The sequence below is a fragment of the Hippopotamus amphibius genome, chromosome 4 (genome assembly GCF_030028045.1).
Source record: "Hippopotamus amphibius kiboko isolate mHipAmp2 chromosome 4, mHipAmp2.hap2, whole genome shotgun sequence".
NCBI lineage: Eukaryota > Metazoa > Chordata > Mammalia > Artiodactyla > Hippopotamidae > Hippopotamus > Hippopotamus amphibius.
In genome coordinates this window covers 187,226,876-187,237,335 of record NC_080189.1, presented here as the reverse complement: position 1 = coordinate 187,237,335, position 10,460 = coordinate 187,226,876, and the positions used below count along the sequence as shown (strand labels likewise).

General features: G+C 61.9%; 1 protein-coding gene across 1 annotated transcript; it reads left to right on the top strand.

The window, feature by feature from the left end:
• The first annotated feature begins 2,894 nt into the window (after positions 1–2,894).
• Positions 2,895–10,216, top strand: GPR132 (G protein-coupled receptor 132). Its single transcript, XM_057732652.1, has 2 exons — positions 2,895–3,098; positions 9,099–10,216. The coding sequence occupies exons 1-2, from the start codon at positions 3,092–3,094 to the stop codon at positions 10,214–10,216; spliced, it is 1,125 nt and encodes a 374-aa protein (XP_057588635.1). The 5' UTR covers positions 2,895–3,091.
• Positions 10,217–10,460: the final 244 nt, after the last annotated feature.

The following is a 10,460-nucleotide window of genomic DNA, read 5'->3' as shown; positions in this document are numbered from 1 at the left end:
CACGACGAGAGCGTTTCTCCTGGGGGCTCCGCGGGCCCTCTGGGGACGTGGAGGCCCCAGGGTGGTGCCCAGGGCCAGCGGGGGTGGGGGCCTCTGGAGCCCAAGGGCGGGTGCGTAGGCGCTTCAGGCTGACCCAGGCCACCCACCCCACGGTCTGTGGCTGTCGCAGCTCCCCCGGAGCACAGACCAGCGGCAGGGACCCTGAGCCCACCAGGCTGGCATGGCAGGCATGGTGGGCTTGTCCTTTCCAAGGCGTCCTGCTGTCTGTCACTCCAACCACCCCACGGGTGGGTGGGGACACGGGTGAGGGGAGGAAAGAGTGGGCTGCCGGGCGTGGGCAGGAAGGGCGGCAGGGCTGCTGGCGTGCAAGACGCAGGGAGCCTCTCGCTCCTCTTAGCACCCGATCCCGGGAGAGGACAAAGGGACACGCAGGCCCACTGGGCCCCGGCCGGTGACAGCCCCAGCCGCTGGCAGGATGGGGACACCAGGCGGACAGTCCACCACCACCCTGGCCAGGTGGACGCCACCGTGGGCGCTCCCATCCGCACCAGGGTGTGGCCGTCTGGTGTCCTGGCTGCCAATCAAGGATGACGTGGGACCGGCTGAGGTGGGGCAGACACAGCCCTGGCCCCCCCCCCCCACACGGGTCGCTCAGCTCGAGGGGTGGGGGAGACACGTGGGAGCGAGGACACTAGAGGAAGCAGAAGGAGGCCAGGTCGCCTGTCCAGGAGACCCCGGGAGGAGGCCGGGGCGGAGACCTGAAGCTGTGTGTCCATCGCGCAGGGAACAGCCGGGCCAAAGGCCAAGGACAGGACGAGCTCTGAGGGGCGAAAGCCTGGGGGAGGCGGAGGGGCCGGCGCGCAGGCCCATGGGCCTGAGCAGCGCAGGACGGCGCCCCGGGATCCAGCATCCGGGATCCGCGCTCTGCTGTGCACGCGGGCCGAGCGGAGGCCCCAGGACACCTCCACCCCGGCCCGTCTGTGCCCGCCGTGCAGGCCTCACACGGGGGGGGACGCCCACGGTCGGTTGGGCCACTTCCTCTGGCTTTTGCAGAAGTGACTTCTAGAGACAGAGATCCCCTCTTTGTTCCCATCTGCGGTAGGGAAGAGCTGCGCGGTGCCGCCCCCGGGGGAAGGGACCTCCCTTCCAGCTTTCCAGAATCTCAGTTCTGATGAAGGAATTGGATCCAGGGTGGGGCTGGGGGTGCCCCTCCCAGGCTCCCGGGGCTCAGGGGTGTCCGGACGGCTCCCAGGCAGGCTGGAGCCCCTGCAGCTCACGTGGGCCCCCTTCACAGTTGGCGACCCTCCTGGACCCCCCCCGTCGGGCTCAGCCCTCCCTCACCCCCTAGCTGACCAGGCCACAGACCTGGGCGCCACGCTGACCTCACCGGGTGGCCGCCCCGAGCGCCTTGGGCCACCTGCTTCGAGAGCAGAACGCTCTGCTGGCAGTTCTCTGGACCTGGGGTAGACCTCAGCCGGATCTCCCCCGGGTGGCCCCTGCCCGTCTTGCAGGGGACCGACTGAGCACAGGGGTGGGGGGCGGGGATGGACGACGGAGCGGGGAGGCCCAGGGACCCTCCGGGCCCAGGCCCAGCCGTCAGTCGGGACGTCAGTGTCAAAGGTTAAGGCCGTTTCTTGATTCTTCCCTGCCTCAGCATCTCCCCTTTGTCTGCATTTTCAAGGTCTTGCTTACAAATTCTTTCTAAATGGATGAACTTTCTGCAGTTTCAGGTAAACACCTAGGCTTCCTGTCATTTCCTGTCTGCCAGCAGACAGACAACCCCCGGCGGGAGGGGTGCCTCCAGCCGCTGGGTCCCCGAGGGCTGGGGGAGCCACCTGACCGGTGCCTGGTGCCGGGCTCCAGGCCGCTGAGGTGGGGCTTAGAGAGCCCGCCTCCCCCCCCCCCCCCCGCCTCCCCCCCCCCCCCCGCCTCCCCCCCCCCCCCCCCCCCCCCGGCCCTCTCTGGCTGATGGGATGGAGCTTACGTTAGGGGCACCTCTGGTTTGGGAAGGAAGCAGAGAGATGGTGGCCGGGCTTCTGCCCCACCTGCCAGGGCCCCCGAGCCTGCCCACCTCTGTTGCGGGTCATCTCCCAGGGTCCCGGTCCGTTTCACAGGGGCGACGTCCAAGCGCGTTGCGTCTCAGGTAATTCTTTCACCAGGAAAAACTCCCAGAAAGAATTTTACCCAATCAAAAGTGAAGCACATTGAAGATTTTTGAAACACGTTGCTGAATTGTGCTCGAAAACATCTCTGCCTGTTTACACCCCTGTCAACACAGCGAAGGATCCCATTTCCTCACTCTCTCGCCAACACGAAGAATTAAAGTTCTTTATTTTTGCCAACCTGATAGGCAAGGAAAAGGCTACTGTTTGGATGTTTACGTTTGCATTTCTTTGACTGAGTAAGTGGAGTTGAGTGCTTTTCCAGTTTGTAGGAGGTACTTTTACTCCTGTGAATGATGGGCTTTGACATTGACTTTTGTTGTTGTTGTTTTTTGATTTATTATTTATTTATCTACTTATGTTTTGGCTGCTTTGGGTCTTTGTTGCTGCACGTGGGCTTTCTCTAGTTATGGTGAACGGTGGCTACTCTTTGATGCAGTGCGCGGGCTTCTCATTGCAGTGGCTTTTTTTGTTGCGGAGCACAGGTTCTAGAGGAGCGTGGGCTTCAGTAGTTGTGGCACATGGGCTCAGGAGTTGCGGCACTCGGGCTCTAGCGCGCAGGCTCAGTAGTTGTGGCGCACGGGCTTCGTTGCTCCGCAGCACGTGGGATCTTCCGGGACCAGGGAGCGAACCCGTGTCCCCGGCCCTGGCAGGCGGATGCTCAACCCCTGCGCCACAGGGAAATCCCAACACTGACTTTCGTTGATTTGTGGGAGTTTTCTATATGAAGGCGCTGCTGTTGTACCCCACAGGATGAACACAAGACTTGGCACGTAACAAGCGCTCACTCATCGCCTGCCAAATGACTTCGTTTGTGATTTCATCTGATTTCCCTAAAGCAATTTCCACCACTCTCTCTCCAGGTCACTTTACACTCACGGTCATCCCGGGATGCGCAGCACAGTCCCGTCCTGAGCGCGGCTGCAAACATGTCAGGTGAGAGCCCTGCCCTGCGCCTCCTTTGACTGGGAACATTCAGGAGGGAGCCGGTGAGAATTTTTCTACAAGAGACTTTGTCTCATAAGAGGGATAATTACGGCAGAAATTAGCACACGAAAGTAGACTCCTGGAAATAAAAATTAACTCAGAAACAATAAAGCCAGAGGCTCTCTGTCAAGACACGGGGAAGCGCCCACTTCTTAACTCTGTTGAAGTGCTAGGAAAGAACCAGGAACGGCTCAATTTCATTCCTTTTTATGGCTAATATTCCATTGTCCAGAGTGAAGTAAATCACAAAGAGAAAAACTAGTACCGTATGCTAACACATATATATGGAATCTAGACAAATGGTACTGATGAACCCAGTGATAGGGCAGGAATAGAGATGCAGACGTAGAGAATGGACTTGAGGGCACTGCGGGAGGGGACGCTGGGACGTAGTGAGAGAGTAGCATCAACATATACACGCTGCCAAATGTAACATAGGCGGCTCGTGCGAAGCTACTACAGAGCCCAGGGAGATCAGCTGGATGCTCTGTGAAGACCTAGAGGGGTGGGATGGGGAGGGTGGGAGGGAGGCTCCAGAGGGAGGGGCTATGGGGATATATGTATACATGTAGCTGATTCACTTTGTTGTACAGCAGAAACTGGCACAATACTGTAAAGCAATTATACTCCAATAAAGATTAAAAAAAAAAAAAAAGAACCAGGAACGGGACTGAGGGAGGAGCGGAGGCTCTGGGGTCCACCTGGGCCTCATATCCTAACCACTTCTTGTGAGAGACCCCGTGCCGAACCACAGACGGCCCACATAGACTCCTCCCTGCGCCTGGGGGCTCATGTGCCCCCAGCCCAGGAGGCTTCTTTCCCACGAGGTCAGGGTCCTCTGAGTGTCCCGTGGAGGGAGGGGCAGGCTCTCACCTGTGTGCCCAGGGCTGGTTGCCAGATGGCTTGGGGGTGGGGACTGGTTGTGGGCAAGTGAGGACAGGAGGCCACATGCCAGCCGTACGGCCCCAGCAGGTGGCACGTGGCTAATCTAACTAGTCCAGTCGTCACCCTGCGAGGGTGGGCACTGTTGGTGGGGGAGGCCGGTGGCAGCAACGAGGGGCCCAGAGGCCTCACCTGGGCCTCCACCTGGGTTTTGGGCTCTCTCGAGCTCTGCCCCCCAGGGTGAGGCAAGACAGGGTCGGTGCTAGGATGCTGGGGCCCGGGCAGTGCTGGGTGCAGGGGTGGGGCCGGCGCCGTGGAGGACTCGCACGGCCAGAGGGGATGAGCCTCCTCAGCAGGGCCAGCCTGAGCAGAGACAGGGGTCCGCTCTCTCCCACCGGAGAACCACCCTCCGAGGCTCCGTGCTCCCCACCCGCCCTCGGCCCCTCCGCTTGGTGCGGCCCGACTCTCGCACGCAGAACTGGCAAATGGGTCTGGTGACTCACCCACGCCCTCCGTCTGCACGTGGAATGAAGCCCACGTCGCAGGGGTCAGGGCAGTGGGTGGGGGCCCAGGGAAAGGACCACCTTGCTCCCATCGGGATGGCCACTGGTCAAAACCAAAACACCAAGTGCTGGCGAGGATGTGGAGAAATGGGAACCCTGTCGATGCACTGTCGGTACACACAGAAAACGGAGCAGCTGCTGTGGAAAACAGTATGGAGGGTCCTGTGCCACCAGGGAGGGACTTCCCTGGTGGCGCAGTGGTTAAGAATCCACCTGCCAATGCAGGGGACACGGGTTCAGCCCTGGTCCAGGAAGGTCCCACATGCCGCGGAGCAACTAAGCCCGTGCGCCAAAACTACTGAGCCTGCGCTCTAGAGCCCATGAGCCACAACTACTGAGCCCACGTGCCACAACTACTGAAGCCCGTGCTCTGCAAGAAGAGAAGCCACCGCAGTGAGAAGCCTGCACACCGTAATGAGGAGCAGCCCCGGCTCAACGCAGCTAGAGAAAGCCCGTGTGCAGCAACAAAGTCCCAACACAGCCAATAAATACATTAAATTAAAAAAAAAAGCTAAGCAAGAGACTCACCATACGATCCAGCAATGCTGCTTGTGAGTATACACACAAAAGGCATGGACGCAGGTGTGGAAGAGGTATTTGCACACCCGTGTTCTGAGCGGCCGTACTCACAGCAGCCAGGAGGTGGACGCAGCCCGAGCGTCCGCGGACAGAGGAGTGGGAGAGCCTGTCGTGGTCCCTCCACACCATGGGCTGTTACTCTGCCCTGAAAAGGAGGGCCGTTCCGACACAGGGACGTGATGCCCAGAGAAACAGGCCAGTCACACGCGGATCTTCACGATCACTCACAGGAGGGGCTGGGTGGGGGGGCAGTGAGTACTTAATGGGGACAGAGTTTCAGTTTCGCAAGACGAGAACATTCCAGAGACCAATGTGACAGCCGCACAACAACGTGAATGTACCCAGTGCCACAGGACTGGACCCTTAAAATGGTTAAGATGGTCAGTCGCTTTCATCTCATGTCTGTTTTGCCAGAATTTTAAAAATTGGGGAAAACCAGTGAGTGGCACAAAAGGGCGTGGGGATCGCACTGGGGGGGCGGCAGCTCCCTCGCCCTGGGGACCAGCTGCCGGTCCCGTCACCACAAGCCTCCAGCCGAGGGGCGGGCATTGCTCTCCACCCGCCGTCACCCTCCCGCCGCTGATTTCTGCATCAGGTCGCCCTGCAGCGGGGCGGAGGATGCCGATGGCCACGCCTGGGCCCCGGGGCTGAGGCCCTCGGGAGGGCCAGCGGGAGCCTGGACGCCGCCCGAGGCCCCACGGCCATGTGGGTGTCGGGACACATCGAGGTTTCCTCACCTGTTGGACGTGCCTGTGGAAAGGTCCAGGGGTCTTCGACCTCACCTCTAAGGAGCCAAAGAGCCTTCCAGGCCTCCGGGGTCACCGGGCTGCAGAAGCAAGGGCCAGGTTCTGCGCTGTCACCGAGGCCGCCATAGGCCTGTCCAGCCCGCTGTCCGCTCGCCTGGCCGGATCACAGGGCCGTCCCCGCTGGAGGCCGCTATGGCCAGAGAGGCAGCGTGAAGCTCCGCTTGTGTCCGGGCGCCGCTGCCTGCGGCGCCCGCTGACCTTGAGAGGCCGCTCTGTCCGCAGGCTGCCCTCGGAGACACAGGGCCTGAACGGGACAGCGTCTCCCGAGGCCAGGGCACAGGCTGTGGCAGGCGCGCGTCCCCCACGGCCACCCAGACGTTCCCGGGCACGGCAGGTCCCAGGGGCTAGTGGGGAGGCGGCAGAGGGCCGCTGCCACGAGAGGCACCGAGGAGGGGCACGCTGGGTGGAGAGGGAGGGTGCCCGGGACACGCCGGGGTCCTTCCCCGAGTCGCTCCGCCCGGAGGTCCCCCGGCGTGAGTCACCGCAGCGTCTGTGGAGCCTTAGACGGCGGGGGGTGGGGGGTCACCCTTACAGCGGGGTCCTTTGTCCAGTGACTCATTCTGTGTCTCCTCGGAAACACCCGGGGAGGAGGCAGGTGTGGCCGCCACCTCCCAGGTGCCTGGGGCCTGGAGCGCCCCTCCTCACCGGCGTCCTCCTCCCTGCTGAGAGGGGTGGTATGGGCGTCCCAGCCGGGGCTTAAGGGGAGGGCAGGTGGGCGTCCAGGTCACACCTTCCCCCTGGGTCATCCATGACACGCGGGCACTGGAGCTTGGAGGAGCCCCCGGTGCCAGGCTGGGGCTCTTCCCAGCCTCCCGTCCCGGCAGGGACCCCGAAGCCCCGATGAGCACGCCCGCGGCGTCTGCCTCCCGCACTGTGGCCCACCAGCCCAGCTCTGCTCGGGCCCAGTGTGAGCCCCGCCAAGCCCGGTGACACGTCTGAAGAGCGTCGTGAAAGCTGAGCCCAGGGGGCGGAGGAGAGCGGGCCGCAGGCCGCGGGCGGTGGGCCGGGGGGCGCCCTGGGTTGTGCGATGCCGAGGGCCCTCAGGGTCTGGGGTGTCTGGGTCCCCAGGATCTTGGCACCCTGAGTGTCCTCTGGGCGGAGGCTTCATGGGACGACTGGCAGTGGTGACTGTCCCGCGTACCTGAATCTTAGACTCGGCAGAGGGACGCTGGCAGGGCTAAGGTATTGGGGTTCATTATATTTTTATGAACTGACTCCTTCCTGTCTGTTTCCTGAGGTGACAGCAGGTGAACCCTGGCGCCCACGCGGGGAGGGCATGGGCTTTGAACCGGGACACCTGCATTGGGCCCCGAAGGTCAGCCCCCCTACGAGGCCTGGACAGAAACCAGCCCTGGAGTATATCCGAGGACTCCCGCCCTCCGGCTGCCCGCGTTGGGGCAGGGGTCCCCGGTGGCCGGCGGCAGCCAGCCCGCACCCCCTCGGAGGACGGCCTCTTCCACTCCGGAAGTGCCCATGGATGACGCCCCACCCGACGTGAGCGCACAACCGCCACAGGACAGGCGAGGGAGCCGGCCCGTGGGAGGGTCTGAAGGCACCACGCAGTGGGCGGGGGTCTTCCCTCCAAGAGCGCAGGTGCCGGGGGGTCACACACGCTGTGACACCAGCACCTGGGGTTCCCGTAAGGAGATCAGAGGTGGAAAGAGAAACACAAGCAGAGAACCCGATGGGGTGTCTAGACGTGGAAGACGTAATCACCGAATTTTAACTCAGCGAATGAGCGAAAAACCTGCCGATTAGACTCCGATAAAAAGAGCTCACAAACTGAAGTTCCAGCCAGAAGGTTGCCCGGAAGGCGGGCCCTGCAGGACAGGGGAGGGGAGGCTGCAGCGTGAGGTGAGGACGGGGCGTGATGGGTAGCAGGTGCCTGACCAGAGCCTCAGGAGGCCAACTGAGGGGCGTCCGGAGAGCTGGGGGTCCCGAGCCTCAGAGGCAGGGGTCCGAGCGCACAGCAAGCAGGCAGCAGGTGGCCGCCCACGCAGCTTCAGAAGCCAGAAGAAGACGGGCTTCAGCGGGGGCCGGAGCGACATCGGATCCCTGGGGAAACCGTCCTCCGCCATCGGGACAGAAGTGCCTTTCCAGGGAACCAAAGCTGGGGCAGGCTCTCGTTCACAGGGCTCGCGAGGGGTGTCCTCGGGGAAGGAGGGGGTGCCCTCGGACATGCAGGAGCGGGAGGAAGGGGAGCAGGCAGAAGCCTGGCCGACGGGTGGGCAGCCGTGAACAGGGATGGACGGTGTGACGTCACAGCGACAACCGCGGCAGGAACAGGAATCATGATAACCTCTGCCCTGTGGGGTTAAACAGGCACAGAACCCCCACGCCGGACGCAACAGGGCCCGGACCGCACGTCTGCCAAACGCGGGGCTGTAGAGAGACGGCGGCCCGGGGTTTGCTCCCATGCAGGAGGTGGAGGTTTTGATTAACTTTAGACACTGCTGAATACACATGTGAAATTGTCCGGGGGACTCTCAAAAAGAGTGAAAATAAGCTTAATGATCTCCAAACCAATAGAGGGGGAAAACAATGAAAACTAAACTCAGTAAATCCACAAGACGTATTATTTGCTCGGGCTGCTGGAACAAAGGACCGCAGAGCAGGTGGTTTAAATCACAGACGTTTCTCCTGTCACAATCCTGGAGTCTGGAAGTCCGAGATCAAGGTGTGGGGGGACCGCTTTCTCCCGAGGCCTCTCTCCTCGGCTTGCGGAGGGCCGTCGTCCCCACGCGTGTCCCTGGGTTTAAACGTCCCCCTTTTATAAGGACACGATCGTACTGGACGAGGATCCACCCAAACGACCTCGTGTTGACCTGCTCACCTCTGTAAAGACCCTGTCTCCAGGTCCAGTCATGTCTTGAGGTCCCCAGGGTTAGGACTCCACATATGTTTTTGGGGGGGACACAATTCCGCCCAAAACAGAAGGCGAGTAGAGAATAAACTCTCTTCAAGCCCGCAAACAACACTGCGGCAAGGACGCAGCGTTGCTGGCCCGAGTCCACGGGGCCGTCGGCCGGGGGATCAGGGATCTGACGATCATGCTAGAAAGCCTTGTGGAAAACTCTATCCCTGTGACACCCGCCCTCATGCCTGTCTCTGCCTCACAGGAAACACCACGCTGGTGACCAGCTTTGTGTCGGTCAGCAGGCCTCCCCAGGAATGCCCGGTGCCCTTCAACGAGAGCCGGCTCTTCCTGGTGACCATCTACAGCACCGTGTGCGCCCTGGGCCTGCCGGCCAACTGCCTGACAGCATGGCTGACGCTGCTACAGGCGTGCCAGGGCCACGTGCTGGCCGTCTACCTCTTCTGCCTGGCGCTGTGCGAGCTGTTCTACATCAGCACCCTGCCGCTCTGGGTCATCTACATCCAGAACGAGCACCACTGGCCCCTGAGCCAGTGGGCCTGCAAGGTGACTGCCTACGTCTTTTTCTGCAACCTCTACATCAGCATCCTCTTCCTGTGCTGCGTCTCCTGTGACCGCTTCCTGGCGGTAGTGTACGCGCTGGAGATGCGAGGCCGCCGTCACCAGAAGACCGCCATCCTCGTCTCCACGTCCGTCTTCATTCTCGTCGGGCTGGTCCACTACCCGGTGTTTCAGATGGAAGAGAAGGAAACCTGCTTCGAGACACTGCCAATGGACCACAAGATCGCTGGGTACTACTACGCGCGCTTCGCCGCGGGCTTCGCCGTCCCTCTGTCCGTCATCGCCTTCACCAACCAGCGCATCTTCAGAAGCATCAAGCGGAGCACCAGCTTGAGCGCCGCCCAGAAGGCCAAGGTGAGGCGCCTGGTCATCGCGGTCGTGGCCATCTTCCTGCTCTGCTTCGCCCCCTACCACCTGGTGCTGCTGGTCAAGGCTGCTGCCTTTTCCTACTACAAAGGAGACACAGACCACATGTGCGCCTTTGAAATCAAACTGTACACAGCCTCCGTGGTGTTCCTGAGCCTGGCCACAGCGAATAGCGTGGCTGATCCCATCATATACATGCTGGCCACAGAAGTTTCACGCCAAGAAGTGTCCAGAATCCACAAAGGGTGGAAAAAGTGGCCCACAAAGACAGACGTGACCAAACTCAGGTGTTCGAAGGACTCAGAGGAGGCACGGTCGCCCACGTGGCTCATAAACAGCTTCACCATCCCCAAGCCAGTCCACCCACCAGGGCCACTGCCGGGCACGTGGGCCTCGCCGTGCACCCTGGAGGGGCTGACCGAGGAGTCCTGCTGAGCCCAGCGCCGGAGTCCAAGGCCAGCCGCGTGGTTTCCCACGGAGCCCGCCAGCCAGTGTCCACGGCGCTGGCTGTGGAGCCCCTCTGGATGACATGCTGCCGATTTCTCGTTCCTGGAGCCTCTGCCCCTTGGGGGTCCCGGCCCCCCAGGCTTTCCCACTGGGAGCAGAAGCGCCACAGGAAGCTGGCTGCACACCGAGGGTAAGGGCGAGTCTGCTGGCCACAGGGAGAGCGCGTGGCAGG